Source organism: Callionymus lyra, chromosome 4 (assembly GCF_982586985.1).
Source record: "Callionymus lyra chromosome 4, fCalLyr1.hap1.1, whole genome shotgun sequence".
NCBI classification, from domain to species: Eukaryota; Metazoa; Chordata; class Actinopteri; order Syngnathiformes; family Callionymidae; genus Callionymus; species Callionymus lyra.
This window is the reverse complement of record NC_141821.1, coordinates 3,107,288-3,124,859: the sequence shown is the minus strand read 5'-3', so window position 1 is coordinate 3,124,859 and position 17,572 is coordinate 3,107,288. Positions and strand designations below refer to the sequence as shown.

General features: G+C 37.6%; 1 protein-coding gene across 2 annotated transcripts; it reads right to left on the bottom strand.

The window, feature by feature from the left end:
* Positions 1-523: 523 nt before the first annotated feature.
* On the bottom strand, positions 524-16,975 carry mastl (microtubule associated serine/threonine kinase-like). 2 transcript variants are annotated; one of them, XM_087790269.1, is made up of 12 exons: positions 16,640-16,975; positions 16,431-16,568; positions 14,482-14,621; positions 10,200-10,288; positions 10,031-10,137; positions 9,824-9,974; positions 7,739-7,872; positions 5,597-6,328; positions 4,044-4,185; positions 1,099-1,212; positions 933-1,034; positions 524-864 (listed from the first exon to the last, which is right to left on the bottom strand). In XM_087790269.1, the coding sequence occupies exons 1-12, from the start codon at positions 16,799-16,801 to the stop codon at positions 707-709; spliced, it is 2,169 nt and encodes a 722-aa protein (XP_087646395.1). In that variant the 5' UTR covers positions 16,802-16,975; the 3' UTR covers positions 524-706. The 2 variants fall into 2 exon arrangements, with proteins under 2 accessions (XP_087646395.1, XP_087646396.1); XM_087790270.1 differs by having other exon boundaries at positions 5,597-6,325.
* Positions 16,976-17,572: the final 597 nt, after the last annotated feature.

Below are 17,572 nucleotides of genomic sequence, written 5' to 3'. Positions count from 1 at the left end.
TGATTCCGATGTCGTCGGTGTGATTCCGATGTCGTCGGTGTGATTCCGATGTCGTGGGTTTGATTCCGATGTCGTCGGATTGATTCCGATGTCGTCGGATTTATTCCAATGTCGTGGGTTTGATTCCGATGTCGTCGGTGTGATTCCGATGTCACAAACTACAGTCATCTCGTCGTTTCTCACGCAACACTTCTGTCGTATCACGGTTCCTGTAGAAATGAGTCTCAACCGCCTTTTCCAAACCTTTTTCTGGGCATGAATGCATGTCTGTCTCACCACCTGTCTCACCACCTGTCTCACCACCTGTCTCACCACCTGCTGACTGCAGATGCATTCCAATGCTTTGCCTCTTTCACAGGCGCAGGCTGGTGTAACCTGTAGTGACGGCCTGTAGAGGCTGTAGCATGAATTCGTAGAACCAAGGTTATATATATATATATATATATATATATATATATATATATATAACCTAGAGTGTATTTCAGTGTCTTCTAAAAAAAATAACAATAAAAACTCCACAAACGACATGTTACAGATTTTATTAGTGTTTTTTCTTTTTTTTCCTCAGAACAACATTAAAACTTTTCTAAAAGAAGAGGAAGAAATAAAAGACACGAGAAGTAAAACGGGAAACATTTAAAACAGTATATATTAGCTTCATTTGATTAGCAGCAGGAAGTGCGAACGTTGACCTTTGACCCTCGACCTACAGACTGAACCCCGACACGGAGATGTGCTCGGCCTTGTTGCGGGCGTCGAAGTACGACGTGTCCGTCTCGTCCTCGGGTTGAGGGATGAACGGCATGGTCTGGTTCTGCAGGTCGTCCCAGTCCAGGCCCCGGAACAGCGGGTGGGTCTTCAGCTCTGAGGGGGGACACGCCAGACCCTCAGACCCTCAGTTCAGGCCCTCGCACACATGACCCCGGACTCACCTCTGAGCCCCGCCCTCTTGCTCTTGTCCATGTGCAGCAGGATCTCGATGGTGGTCCTGGAGTCCTCCGACAGCTCCTCGTCCCCCTCTGGCCAGGGAATGTCTGACGGCGCAGAGAGTTTTTTTTAGATTTTTACACCTTTTGAGGGTCAGAGGTCGCGACTCACCTCGGTTCAGGATGTTCTGGAAGACGAGCTGCGGCGTCTCGTCGTTGAACGGCGGGACTCCGGTCAGGAACTCGAAGAGACAGACGCCGAGAGCCCACCAGTCCACCCTGCAGTCTGTGGAGAGGGTCAGAGGTCATCGTCACGGCGACCACACCGGTTGTCTCTTCGACCGTCATCCTGTGACGACGCCTTTTGTGCCGTTTCAAGACCAGAACATGAAAGTGTCGAAACGTATTGAGATGCGTTTAAAGTGTTTAAAGTGTGTAAAGTGTGTAAAGTGTGTAAAGTGTGTAAAGTGTGTAAAGTGTTTTAAAGTGTTTTAAAGTGTTTTAAAGTGTTTTAAAGTGTGTAAAGTGTGTAAAGTGTGTAAAGTGTGTAAAGTGTGTAAAGTGTTTTAAAGTGTGTAAAGTGTTTTAAAGTGTTTTAAAGTGTTTTAAGTGTGTAAAGTGTGTAAAGTGTGTAAAGTGTGTAAAGTGTTTTAAAGTGTGTAAAGTGTTTTAAAGTGTTTTAAAGTGTTTTAAAGTGTTTTAAAGTGTGTAAAGTGTGTAAAGTGTTTTAAAGTGTGTAAAGTGTTTTAAAGTGTTTTAAAGTGTTTTAAAGTGTGTAAAGTGTGTAAAGTGTGTAAAGTGTTTTAAAGTGTTTTAAAGTGTTTTAAAGTGTTTTAAAGTGTGTAAAGTGTGTAAAGTGTGTAAAGTGTTTTAAAGTGTGTAAAGTGTTTTAAAGTGTTTTAAAGTGTGTAAAGTGTGTAAAGTGTGTAAAGTGTTTTAAGTGTGTAAAGTGTGTAAAGTGTGTAAAGTGTGTAAAGTGTTTTAAAGTGTGTAAAGTGTTTTAAAGTGTTTTAAAGTGTTTTAAAGTGTTTTAAAGTGTTTTAAAGTGTGTAAAGTGTGTAAAGTGTTTTAAAGTGTGTAAAGTGTTTTAAAGTGTTTTAAAGTGTTTTAAAGTGTGTAAAGTGTGTAAAGTGTGTAAAGTGTTTTAAAGTGTTTTAAAGTGTTTTAAAGTGTGTAAAGTGTGTAAAGTGTGTAAAGTGTGTAAAGTGTTTTAAAGTGTTTTAAAGTGTTTTAAAGTGTGTAAAGTGTGTAAAGTGTTTTAAAGTGTGTAAAGTGTTTTAAAGTGTTTTAAAGTGTGTAAAGTGTTTTAAAGTGTTTTAAAGTGTGTAAAGTGTGTAAAGTGTTTTAAAGTTTTAAAGTGTTTAAAGTGTTTAAAGTGTTTAAAGTGTTTAAAGTGTTTTAAAGTGTTTAAAGTGTTTAAAGTGTTTAAAGTATTTAAAGTGTTTAAAGTGTTTTAAAGTGTTTAAAGTGTTTAAAGTGTTTTAAAGTATTTAAAGTGTTTAAAAAGTGTTTTAAAGTTTGAGTCGTTTCTCGAAACATTTTTCAATTTTAATGTTATTTCAATTAAATTCAAAGTTAATTTTCGTGTATAAAACGACACATTTATCTGCTCCTGCAAGTGAGTGACATCACAGAGCAGATGACGTCACTCAAACCCTTGCAGGAGCCGAGGTCACGAGCACGTTAAGATTCAAGTCTAAGATTCACGCACAGACTGACTTTCACCACCAGGGGGCAGCAGCGGATGATTGAGCCTTTGAGCCAAACACAGAATCAGCCCAAACCAGCAGAAATCAACTGTTAGAAGCTCAGGTTCACCACATGTTAGAGGTCAGAGGTCAGCAGTAATGAATCAGCTCTAACCAGCAGGTGTTGAACATGCGGCGGGTTAACTAACCTAACTTACCGCTGTGACTCACACCTGAAACTCAAAAGAGAAGCGTCGTCACCGAAAACATCCTGGAGTTAATGTGACAGTTGATGGTTCAATTCTCAGAGTCAGAGTAGAAGTTTATTTAGAAGTGTGTATTTGTGTAGAACACATACGTATCACCATATATAGTGATAGTGTAGTAACAAGTATATACGTGTAGTATTGTCCAGTACTTGACTCTGGTGTTGTGATAGTGTAGTAACAAGTATATATGTGTAGTATTGTCCAGTACTTGACTCTGGTGTTGTGATAGTGTAGTAACAAGTATATATGTGTAGTATTGTCCAGTACTTGACTCTGGTGTTGTGATAGTGTAGTAACAAGTATATATGTGTATTATTGTCCAGTACTTGACTCTGGTGTTGTGATAGTGTAGTAACAAGTATATATGTGTAGTATTGTCCAGTACTTGACTCTGGTGTTGTGATAGTGTAGTAACAAGTATATATGTGTATTATTGTCCAGTACTTGACTCTGGTGTTGTGATAGTGTAATAACAAGTATATATGTGTATTATTGTCCAGTACTTGACTCTGGTGTTGTGATAGTGTAGTAACAAGTATATATGTGTATTATTGTCCAGTACTTGACTCTGGTGTTGTGATAGTGTAATAACAAGTATATATGTGTAGTATTGTCCAGTACTTGACTCTGGTGTTGTGATAGTGTAGTAACAAGTATATATGTGTAGTATTGTCCAGTACTTGACTCTGGTGTTGTGATAGTGTAATAACAAGTATATATGTATAGTATTGTCCAGTACTTGACTCTGGTGTTGTGATAGTGTAGTAACAAGTATATATGTGTAGTATTGTCCAGTACTTGACTCTGGTGTTGTGATAGTGTAGTAACAAGTATATATGTGTAGTATTGTCCAGTACTTGACTCTGGTGTTGTGATAGTGTAGTAACAAGTATATATGTGTAGTATTGTCCAGTACTTGACTCTGGTGTTGTGATAGTGTACTAACAAGTATATATGTGTAGTATTGTCCAGTACTTGACTCTGGTGTTGTAGTATTTACAGACCACATGACTCTTGATGAAGTCGTAACTACTTTCATTTGTTTACAAACCAAAATATGTCCAAACATCAGCTTTAAAAGCTGCTGGACTCACTGTATCCTCTCGTCCTCAGTCAGGAGAATCAAAGGATAGTCACATGACGTCAGCAGCTCTTCTTACCGTGAGGTTTCCCCAGCAGCAGCTCCGGGGCCAGGTAGTCGGGGGTCCCTAGGATGGGGACTCCCTCCACAGGCAGGGGCCCTCGTCGGACACTCTTGGGGGTCCTGAAGGGGGTGTTGGACGTGGACATGGCCTGAGGCGTCTGGAGACACAATCATGTTGACATGTGATCAGAGTTTGATTGACACATGTCAGGATACACATCAGAATAATGAACACGTTTAACATTCTAACACTTTTCATTGAAATGTTGTTTCAAGAATTTAATTATTTGTTTAATTTAATCATTTCTACGTTGAAAGGTTGATTTTTTAGATTCGATATAAAAAAAAAATATTTAATTTAGAAAATGTTTCTTTTAAAATGCATTTTCTAAATTAAATACACAAAATCTCTTAATTAAATGTTTCCCCAAAAAAGTATTCAATGCTGAAAAAAAAGGAAAATTTTAATTAAAAATGTTAAATTAGTAAAATATTCTGATGATTTACTAAAATACTTGAAACTAAAGGTTTTCTCTTCAATGTCAACAGTTTTTTATCTTTAAGTGTAATTTTACTGCGTCAAACTGTGACGATTAATGATAAATAAATGGTAAATAAATGAGAAATTATTGGTAAATAAATGAGAAATTAATGATAAATAAACGGTAAATAAATGATAAATAAACTGTAAATAAACGGTAAATAAATGATAAATTAATGATAAATTATTGATAAATAAATGATAAATAAACGGTAAATAAATGATAAATTAATGATAAATTATTGATAAATAAATGGTAAATAAATGATAAACGGTAAATAAATGATAAATAAATGATAAATTAATGATAAATAAATGGTAAATAAATGGTAAATAAATTATAAATAAATGATAAATAAATGATAAATAAACGGTAAATTAATGATAAATAAACGGTAAATAAATGGTAAATAAATGATAAATAAATGATAAATGAATGATAAATAAATGATAAATGAATGATAAATAAATGATAAATTAATGATAAATTAATGATAAATAAATGGTGAATAAATGATAAGTTAATGGTAAATAAATGATAAATTAATGATAAATAAATGGTAAATAAATGATAAATAAATGGTGAATAAATGGTAAATAAATGATAAATAAATGATAAATAAATGGTAAATAAATGATAAATAAATGATAAATAAATGGTGAATAAATGGTAAATAAATGATAAATAAATGGTGAATAAATGGTAAATAAATGATAAATAAATGATAAATAAATGGTGAATAAATGATAAATAAATGATAAATAAATGATAAATAAATGGTAAATAAATGATAAATAAATGATAAATAAATGGTGAATAAATGATAAATAAATGATAAATGAATGATAAATAAATGATAAATAAATGGTAAATAAATGATAAATGAATGATAAATGATAAAATATGCTGCAGCAGACGTTAAACTCCTCACGAGGTGCAGAAACATCTCAAGTGATGAAGACAAAAGTCATATTTCATGTTATCATCTCAGATTATTCTCGTCACTGAGGTGCAGTACCGGCTGTACCTGGAAGAGGGAGCTGTTGGAGCTGGCCCTCCTCTGCACGGGCGTGGCCGTCATGGACTGGTTGGACGCCATGGACTGGTTGGACGCCGACGTCTCCATGTTGTCCACGGAGGCGACGCTGAAGCGAGACGCGCCCGACATGTTGGACCTGTTGATGGAGCTGCAGTAGCTGCGGAACGCCACCACGTTCCTGGGCCTGAGGAACGACGGGGAGGCGGCGCCGCCCGCCACGTCCGGGAGTCGCTCCAGGAAGGAGGCCTTGGAGGGTAGAGTGGCGCCGGTCCGGTCCTGGGTGAGGGAGGTGTCGTGCAGGGACGAGTCCGAGTCCAGGCTCAGGCTGCGACAGACGTCTCCGGACGACGTGAAGCTGGCGAGCGACAGGTCTCGGTCGGCCAGCTCACAGGCGCCCTCTGCTGGCTCCTCCAGCTCGGCCAGGAGACTCTTGGCCACCACGATGGGACTGGAGCGCTTGGACGGGTCCTGGACCGACACGTCCTCGATGTCGATGGCGGAGAAGACGCCGGTCAGACCCGAGCGGAACCGGTCCGGATCCTCCGGGACCTGGAAGCAGCGCTGGTACTCGCTGGTGTTCTTCTTGGACTGGACCGGCTCGGGGCTGGTCTGGACGTCGGAGAAGGTTCTTTTCAAGGACTTTCCTGCGACCTCTGACCCCGGCTCCTCACACGAGCGTCCGAACTTGTCGTTGGTTTCCTGGTCGTTGATGTTTTCCTTCTGTGAACAAACGTTCTTTTTTGAAACTTCAAAACGACATTTTTGACTCTTTTACAGGATTTTATTAAATCAGAATCAATAGAATATTCAATTAATTTAACATTTCAAACTGTTGAAACTTTACATTCTTTTAAAATGTTGTTCTTTAGCATCAATTAAAAGTAATTGAATTCCAGCATGTCTATATATATATATATATATATATATATTACATTTAAAAAATGAAATTATAATTATTATTATAATTCTCACATACATTTTAAACTTCTTTTTTGTTTGTAGACTTTAAAATCCAAAATATAAATGAGAAACACAACAATTGTTGTCTTGTAAACACACAGTAGTGTTACTTTGCTGAATACACAAGTACACAATAAAATAATTAAAATAAATATCAATGAAATAAAATGAACACGATTACATTAAAAATATTACAAGTGTTTTTGTACTTTGTTTCCATTCTGTCACATGATCGTCTGAGACTTCAGCAGCTCTGTGCTCCGTTGATGATGTCTGTGGATGATGTCTGTGGATGATGTCTGTGGATGATGTCTGTGGATGATGTCTGTGGATGATGTCTGTGGATGATGTCTGTGGATGAGGTCTGTGGATGAGGTCTGTGGATGAGGTCTGTGGATGAGGTCTGTGGATGAGGTCTGTGGATGAGGTCTGTGGATGAGGTCTGTGGATGATGTCTGTGGATGAGGTCTGTGGATGAGGTCTGTGGATGAGGTCTGTGGATGAGGTCTGTGGATGAGGTCTGTGGATGATGTCTGTGGATGATGTCTGTTGATGATGTCTGTGGATGATGTCTGTTGATGATGTCTGTTGATGATGTCTGTGGATGATGTCTGTTGATGATGTCTGTTGATGATGTCTGTTGATGATGTCTGTTGATGATGTCTGTGGATGATGTCTGTTGATGATGTCTGTTGATGATGTCTGTTGATGATGTCTATTGATAATGTCTGTTGATGATGTCTGTTGATGATGTCTGTTGATGATGTCTGTTGATGATGTCTGTTGATGATGTCTGTTGATGATGTCTATTGATAATGTCTGTTGATAATGTCTGTTGATAATGTCTGTTGATAATGTCTGTTGATGATGTCTGTTGATAATGTCTGTTGATAATGTCTGTTGATAATGTCTGTTCAATCTATTAAACCAACATTAAATATAAATTCTTAAATATTTGTTTAGTCGCTTGTTTGCAGAATTATTAGAAAATCAAACTCAACGTGAGAAAAAATGTATTTAATTTAAAAATGTCATTATTAACAAAAAACAATTTTAATATAAAAATGACTGATTCTTTAAAGGATTAAATTGAAGTTTTAAATCAATGAATTCAATCGACTGAAATGTTAACTTCAAGCATTAATACTCAACACAGTCAACACGACTCACCTCCTCACACTCCCAGGGAGGACTCACACTTCCCTCCGTGTCGCTGGTACTTCCTGCGCTCGCCGTCGCCAGACGCTTCCTGGTCTTCAGCAGACATGGCGTGAGGTTCTTGGCCAGGTTTGAACTCAACGACCCTGAGATGAGAAGATCTGAGTGAGACTTCAGTGATCGTCAGAGATGATCAGAGATGATCAGAGATGATCAGAGATCGTCAGAGATCATCAACGATCATCAGAGATCGTCAGAGATCATCAACGATCATCAGAGATCGTCAGAGATCATCAGAGATCATCAACGATCATCAGAGATCGTCAGAGATCGTCAGAGATCGTCAGAGATCATCAGAGATCATCAGTGATCATCAGTGATCATCAGTGATCATCAGAGATCATCAACGATCATCAGAGATCGTCAGAGATCATCAGAGATCATCAACGATCATCAGAGATCGTCAGAGATCGTCAGAGATCATCAGTGATCATCAGAGATCATCAACGATCATCAGAGATCGTCAGAGATCATCAGAGATCATCAACGATCATCAGAGATCGTCAGAGATCGTCAGAGATCGTCAGAGATCATCAGTGATCATCAGAGATCATCAACGATCGTCAGAGATCGTCAGAGATCGTCAGAGATTATCAGTGATCATCAGAGATCATCAGAGATCGTCAGAGATCATCAGTGATCGTCAGAGATCGTCAGAGATCGTCAGAGATCGTCAGAGATCATCAAAGATCATTAGAGATCATCAGAGATCATCAAAGATCATCAAAGATCATCAGAGATCATCAGAGATCATCAAAGATCATCAGAGATCATCAACGATGGTCAGAGATCATCAGAGATCATCAAAGATCATCAGAGATCATCAAAGATCACCAACGATGGTCAGAGATCATCAGAGATCATCAGAGATCATCAAAGATCATCAAAGATCATCAAAGATCATCAGAGATCATCAACGATGGTCAGAGATCATCAAAGATCATCAGAGATCATCAAAGATCATCAGAGATCATCAGAGATCATCAACGATGGTCAGAGATCATCAAAGATCATCAGAGATCATCAAAGATCATCAAAGATCATCAAAGAGCATCAAAGATCATCAAAGATCATCAAAGATCATCAGAGATCATCAGAGATCATCAACGATGGTCAGAGATCATCAAAGATCATCAGAGATCATCAAAGATCATCAAAGATCATCAAAGATCATCAGAGATCATCAAAGATCATCAAATATCATCAAAGATCATCAAAGATCATCAGAGATCATCAACGATGGTCAGAGATCATCAAAGATCATCAGAGATCATCAAAGATCATCAAAGATCATCAAAGATCATCAAAGATCATCAACGATGGTCAGAGATCATCAGAGATCATCAGAGATCATCAAAGATCATCAAAGATCATCAAAGATCATCAGAGATCATCAACGATGGTCAGAGATCATCAAAGATCATCAGAGATCATCAAAGATCATCAGAGATCATCAGAGATCATCAACGATGGTCAGAGATCATCAAAGATCATCAGAGATCATCAAAGATCATCAAAGAGCATCAAAGATCATCAAAGATCATCAGAGATCATCAGAGATCATCAACGATGGTCAGAGATCATCAAAGATCATCAGAGATCATCAAAGATCATCAAAGATCATCAGAGATCATCAGAGATCATCAAAGATCATCAAAGATCATCAAAGATCATCAAAGATCATCAGAGATCATCAACGATGGTCAGAGATCATCAAAGATCATCAGAGATCATCAAAGATCATCAGAGATCATCAGAGATCATCAACGATGGTCAGAGATCATCAAAGATCATCAGAGATCATCAAAGATCATCAAAGATCATCAAAGATCATCAGAGATCATCAGAGATCATCAACGATGGTCAGAGATCATCAAAGATCATCAAAGATCATCAGAGATCATCAAAGATCATCAAAGATCATCAAAGATCATCAGAGATCATCAGAGATCATCAAAGATCATCAAAGATCATCAAAGATCATCAGAGATCATCAACGATCATCAGAGATCATCAAAGATTATCAACAACACCGACCTAGAGTCCAGGGCAGCTGAGCAGGAGACAGCGGGTCCTTCTTCATTGGAGATCCCAGAGAACTGTTCTTGGGCCTGAACTTGCTGCAGGACACGGGGCTGGAGGCGGCAGACGCGCTGCAGTGACGCCTCCCTGCTCCTGCCGGAGTGTTCTGTCCAACAGAGTCAAGGTCAGTCGCCGCTCCAAGACCGCAGAAGAAGAACTTACAAAACCGATGGAGCTGATGAGGGACAGGATCTGACCCGGGGTGCGAGAGTAGTCCTTGGGGGGCTTGAGGACGGAGGGCGTGGTCAGGATGTCCATCAGACTCAGCTCTGACGGGGGGAGATGCAGGTTTTTCAAATGGTTTTCAAGGTCTAATGTTGTCCAGACTCACCTCGATCCAGTTTGACCTTGGACAGACCGAAGTCCGTCAACTTGATGTGACCTCTGTTGGACACCAGCATGTTGTCGGGCTTCAGGTCCCTGGAACACAACGTCTGTCAATCAATCAAATGCACTTGATGTTCTCAGAAGATCTTCTATGTGTCGCGACCTTGAGGGTCAAGTGTTGACGTTTGTCGTTACTTTAAAATCAATAAATAACAGAAGAAGATCAAATATAGTCGTGAGAATATTGTATTATTTCATTACATTTATTACTTATAAGTTATTATTAGTTTAAATAAATGTTTAAATAAATGTTTACATTTAAAAAAGTCATATTTTATTGAACATTGTCTATATTTTCTTTCTATGAATATCCATCGAATATACAGTATATATATATATATATATATATATATATATAGTATAAATGTGGGCACTATCTAATAAAAGTAAAACAATGTCAATTAAATGTAAGAGTTTTGATATAATCAATAAATGTGGAAAAAAAACTTCTACACAAATAAATAGATCACAATGAAAATTAATAAATTGCATATTTTCTTTTAGTACATGTTGCTAAAACAAAAACATAAAACTTGATAAGTTCCGTTTAAAAGTGTTTCAATGAAATAACAGAAAAGTTTTACAGTGATCTCACGTGTTCTGCCCACAATTAATATTATCAAACATCTTGACTTTGTTTTCATTGCGTGCTCCACAGCTGGAGGAAGAATGATGACTGAGGACGAGAGGATACATTCCAGTAGCTTTTAAAGCTGATGTTTGGATATATTTTGGTTTGAAAACAAATGAAAGCAGTTACAACTTTGTCAAGAGTCATGTGGTCTGTAAATACTACAACACCAGAGTCAAGTACTGGACAATACTACACATATGTACTTGTTACTACACTATCACAACACCAGAGTCAAGTACTGGACAATACTACACATATATACTTGTTACTACACTATCACAACACCAGAGTCAAGTACTGGACAATACTACACATATATACTTGTTACTACACTATCACAACACCAGAGTCAAGTACTGGACAATACTACACATATATACTTGTTACTACACTATCATAACACCAGAGTCAAGTACTGGACAATACTACACATATATACTTGTTACTACACTATCACAACACCAGAGTCAAGTACTGGACAATACTACACATATATACTTGTTACTAAACTATCACAAAACCAGAGTCAAGTACTGGACAATACTACACATATGTACTTGTTACTACACTATCACAACACCAGAGTCAAGTACTGGACAATACTACACATATGTACTTGTTACTACACTATCGCAACACCAGAGTCAAGTACTGGACAATACTACACATATATACTTGTTACTACACTATCACAACACCAGAGTCAAGTACTGGACAATACTACACATATATACTTGTTACTAAACTATCACAAAACCAGAGTCAAGTACTGGACAATACTACACATATGTACTTGTTACTACACTATCACAACACCAGAGTCAAGTACTGGACAATACTACACATATGTACTTGTTACTACACTATCGCAACACCAGAGTCAAGTACTGGACAATACTACACATATATACTTGTTACTACACTATCACAACACCAGAGTCAAGTACTGGACAATACTACACATATATACTTGTTACTAAACTATCACAACACCAGAGTCAAGTACTGGACAATACTACACATATATACTTGTTACTACACTATCACAACACCAGAGTCAAGTACTGGACAATACTACACATATATACTTGTTACTACACTATCACAACACCAGAGTCAAGTACTGGACAATACTACACATATGTACTTGTTACTACACTATCGCAACACCAGAGTCAAGTACTGGACAATACTACACATATATACTTGTTACTACACTATCACAACACCAGAGTCAAGTACTGGACAATACTACACATATATACTTGTTACTAAACTATCACAACACCAGAGTCAAGTACTGGACAATACTACACATATATACTTGTTACTACACTATCACAACACCAGAGTCAAGTACTGGACAATACTACACATATATACTTGTTACTACACTATCACAACACCAGAGTCAAGTACTGGACAATACTACACATATATACGTGTTACTACACTATCACAACACCAGAGTCAAGTACTGGACAATACTACACATATATACTTGTTACTACACTATCACAACACCAGAGTCAAGTACTGGACAATACTACACATATATACTTGTTACTACACTATCACAACACCAGAGTCAAGTACTGGACAATACTACACATATATACTTGTTACTACACTATCATAACACCAGAGTCAAGTACTGGACAATACTACACATATATACTTGTTACTACACTATCACAACACCAGAGTCAAGTACTGGACAATACTACACATATATACTTGTTACTACACTATCATAACACCAGAGTCAAGTACTGGACAATACTACACATATATACTTGTTACTAAACTATCACAAAACCAGAGTCAAGTACTGGACAATACTACACATATATACTTGTTACTACACTATCATAACACCAGAGTCAAGTACTGGACAATACTACACATATATACTTGTTACTAAACTATCACAAAACCAGAGTCAAGTACTGGACAATACTACACATATATACTTGTTACTACACTATCATAACACCAGAGTCAAGTACTGGACAATACTACACATATATACTTGTTACTAAACTATCACAAAACCAGAGTCAAGTACTGGACAATACTACACATATATACTTGTTACTACACTATCACAACACCAGAGTCAAGTACTGGACAATACTACACATATATACTTGTTACTACACTATCATAACACCAGAGTCAAGTACTGGACAATACTACACATATATACTTGTTACTACACTATCACAACACCAGAGTCAAGTACTGGACAATACTACACATATATACTTGTTACTAAACTATCACAAAACCAGAGTCAAGTACTGGACAATACTACACATATGTACTTGTTACTACACTATCACAACACCAGAGTCAAGTACTGGACAATACTACACATATGTACTTGTTACTACACTATCGCAACACCAGAGTCAAGTACTGGACAATACTACACATATATACTTGTTACTACACTATCACAACACCAGAGTCAAGTACTGGACAATACTACACATATATACTTGTTACTAAACTATCACAACACCAGAGTCAAGTACTGGACAATACTACACATATATACTTGTTACTACACTATCACAACACCAGAGTCAAGTACTGGACAATACTACACATATATACTTGTTACTACACTATCACAACACCAGAGTCAAGTACTGGACAATACTACACATATATACGTGTTACTACACTATCACAACACCAGAGTCAAGTACTGGACAATACTACACATATATACTTGTTACTACACTATCACAACACCAGAGTCAAGTACTGGACAATACTACACATATATACTTGTTACTACACTATCACAACACCAGAGTCAAGTACTGGACAATACTACACATATATACTTGTTACTACACTATCATAACACCAGAGTCAAGTACTGGACAATACTACACATATATACTTGTTACTACACTATCACAACACCAGAGTCAAGTACTGGACAATACTACACATATATACTTGTTACTACACTATCATAACACCAGAGTCAAGTACTGGACAATACTACACATATATACTTGTTACTAAACTATCACAAAACCAGAGTCAAGTACTGGACAATACTACACATATATACTTGTTACTACACTATCATAACACCAGAGTCAAGTACTGGACAATACTACACATATATACTTGTTACTAAACTATCACAAAACCAGAGTCAAGTACTGGACAATACTACACATATATACTTGTTACTACACTATCATAACACCAGAGTCAAGTACTGGACAATACTACACATATATACTTGTTACTAAACTATCACAAAACCAGAGTCAAGTACTGGACAATACTACACATATGTACTTGTTACTACACTATCACAACACCAGAGTCAAGTACTGGACAATACTACACATATGTACTTGTTACTACACTATCGCAACACCAGAGTCAAGTACTGGACAATACTACACATATATACTTGTTACTACACTATCACAACACTAGAGTCAAGTACTGGACAATACTACACATATATACTTGTTACTACACTATCACAACACCAGAGTCAAGTACTGGACAATACTACACATATATACTTGTTACTAGAGTATCACAACAGTACCTGTGGATGATGCCGTGGTGGTGAAGGTAGTCCAGAGCCAGAGCCACCTCTGAGATGTACTTGACAGACATGTCTTGATCAAAGTATCCAAAGATGTGCAGGAGAGACTTGACGTCTCCGCCGATCAAATATTCCATCACCTGTTGAACACAAATCAGTGAAGGTGATCAAATCATCAGGAAACATTCTCTGGATCTTGTTGTGTAGTGTGTGTTGTGTCACAGAACATAACAAGTGACAGTTTCTTCTTATGTCGTTTTTTTTTCCTTTTTCTTTTCAAATACAAATGATCAACTTTTCTGAAGTTTTCCAGTTCTTCACCATCAGAGACTCGTGACTCAACACAACATTCCTTCGCTGCTCCACCCTGAGCCGTTACAGTCTTGGCTCGAGTACGACAAATATTTGACATTAAACACAACTGGACTAGTTTCTATGACTTTAGTTTTATAACTTTTTACTTTAGTAACTGTTCAGAAAGATTTACACTAAAGTGTGTGTTTTTGTGTGTGTGTGTTAGAGTGTGTACGTTTGTAAGTATTAAAGTGTGTACGGTAGTGCGTGTTAAATTGTGTATGTGCGTGTGTGTTAGAGTGTGTACGTTTGTAAGTATTAAAGTGTGTACGGTAGTGCGTGTTAAATTGTGTATGTGCGTGTGTGTTCAAGTGTGTATGTATGTGTTTTAAAGTGTGTATGTGTTAAAGTGTGTACTTGTGTGTTAAAGTGTGTACATGTGTGTGTGTTAAAGTGTGTATGCGTGTTAAAGTTTGTATGTGCATCAGTGTGTGTGTGTTGTTATTGTGATGTGTGACTCTATTGTATCATCACTGTGTGTGTTGTTGTTATGTGTGACTCTATTGTATCATCAGTGTGTGTGTGTTGTTGTGATTTGTGACTCTATTGTATCATCACTGTGTGTGTGTTGTTGTGATTTGTGGCTCTATTGTATCATCAGTGTGTGTGTTGTTGTGATGTGTGACTCTATTGTATCATCAGTGTGTGTGTTGTTGTGATGTGTGACTCTATTGTATCATCAGTGTGTGTTGTTGTGATGTGTGACTCTATTGTATCATCAGTGTGTGTGTGTGTTGTTGTGATGTGTGTCTCTATTGTACCATTAGTGTGTGTGTTGTAGTTGTGATGTGTGACTCTATTGTATCATCAGTGTGTGTGTTGTTGTGATGTGTGACTCTATTGTATCATCAGTGTGTGTGTGTGTTGTTGTGATGTGTGACTCTATTGTATCATCAGTGTGTGTGCGTGTTGTTGTGATGTGTGACTCTATTGTATCATCAGTGTGTGTGTGTGTGTTGTTGTGATGTGTGTCTCTATTGTACCATTAGTGTGTGTGTGTTGTTGTTGTGATGTGTGACTCTATTGTATCATCAGTGTGTGTGTTGTTGTGATGTGTGACTCTATTGTATCATCAGTGTGTGTGTGTGTTGTTGTGATGTGTGACTCTATTGTATCATCAGTGTGTGTTTGTACAAAACTCTCTTTTCATTGAAATATTGACATTAGAAAATGATGTTAAGCTCCGCCCACTGAAAACACTGTTCTGGAGATGAAATCTTGTTGACCATAACCACAACCACACTGCTGTGATTGGTCAAGCATGGAGGTTTGTCACCATGCGTCATTAACAGTTTCCACGTCCAAGGGACTCGTTGTATAAACAAAGCGTGATTACAGCTGGAGGAGGAGCGAAGCCATTATTACATCATAATGGACTCTCGTAACCTCTCGTTCGCCCAGATTTCAGAGCAACTTTATAAAGTAATAAAGTGTAAAACATTTCACACCTTTATAAACCCTTAACCTTGAACCTTCCACGGGATTCTGTGGCGAGTCGTCACACACAGTCGTTACTGTTACTCGAGTACGAACAATACTGGACACAGGCTCATAAGAAAAGGTAAAAGTCATCAAACCATGACAACATGACGCACCAGGTAGATCTTGGCGTCGGTCTGCAGCGAGTAGAACAGGTGAACCACGAACGGACTCTTGCTCAGAGCCAGCGCGTCTCTCTCCGCCTTCATCTGCGCCGTCATGTTCTTGTCCACCATGTCCGCCTTCTTCATGGCCTGCGAACAAACACGTTTGAAACCGAGTCACCGGGACCCGAGTCACCGGGACCCGGTCCACACCGGCTCACCTTGATGGCGTACAGGCGAGGGTTGGACTTCTTCCTCGCCAGGTAAACCTTCCCGAAGGCGCCTCGGCTGATGGGCTTCAGGACCAGGAAGTCCTCGATGGACGGAGCTCTGAGAGAATCCGAGGATCTGTTGCTGCTTCGACGCGTTTCTTCCGCGTCCATCTTGTCTAAGGTTTAAAAACGACGAGTCTGCGTCAGAGTCTCAGGCCGACATGTTGACACCAGAGCCGCGGGTTTGTTTTGAATTTTTGAATTCCGCTCCGTTGAGACGGGGTCCTCGTGATCGCATTTAGGTAGTTGAGTCACTGCCTGCTTAGAAAAAACACGGGAATTCTTTTATAATTGATATTGGAGTTTTATGATTAGAACAGAAGGTTCACAAAACATGGTTTATTCATAGATAATATTTAATTGTTGTGTTTAAAAACAGTACTTTTACGTTTGTTTATTTCTTATCAGGCGTGGTTACATACGCTACAATACAAACTGATTGATAGAGATACAATATTTAAAAATAAATAAAGTACTATACTTTTTATTTTGTACTCAGTGATTCCATTTTAATGAAGTCTTATATTTAAATTCGTATTCTGGATATTACTATATGTGAAATGACGTGATTGAAACAGCCAAAGTGATTCAACACAAACAATGACATTCAATTTAATTCAATAAAACGAAAAATATATGCATTATTTTAGGAATCTCCTTTTGTATTTGTACATTTATTTGATGTCTTTATGGGTTTTATTATCTTGTTTTCTCCATCATTTTTCACAATCCCTGTTAAATCGTCTATTTTTTTTAAAAATAGTTCACGTTTATTTGTTAACAAGTCAAAAAGGTAATAGCACCGTGCACATGTATAATAATCAATAATTAAATACTTATAATTTAAAGAAATAATCTTTCATAATAGCGCTGCACTAGCTT

Bases quoted from the DNA above. Each gene is read 5' to 3' on its own strand.
- mastl (XM_087790269.1), bottom strand. From the start codon at position 16,801: ATGGACGCGGAAGAAACGCGTCGAAGCAGCAACAGATCCTCGGATTCT. The intron at 10,289-14,481 runs GTACTGTTGTGA...GTTGTGTTCCAG, and splicing joins CACCACGGCATCATCCACAG to GGACCTGAAGCCCGACAACA. The intron at 1,213-4,043 runs GTAAGAAGAGCT...CCCTCTCCACAG, and splicing joins GCTGCTGGGGAAACCTCACG to ACTGCAGGGTGGACTGGTGG.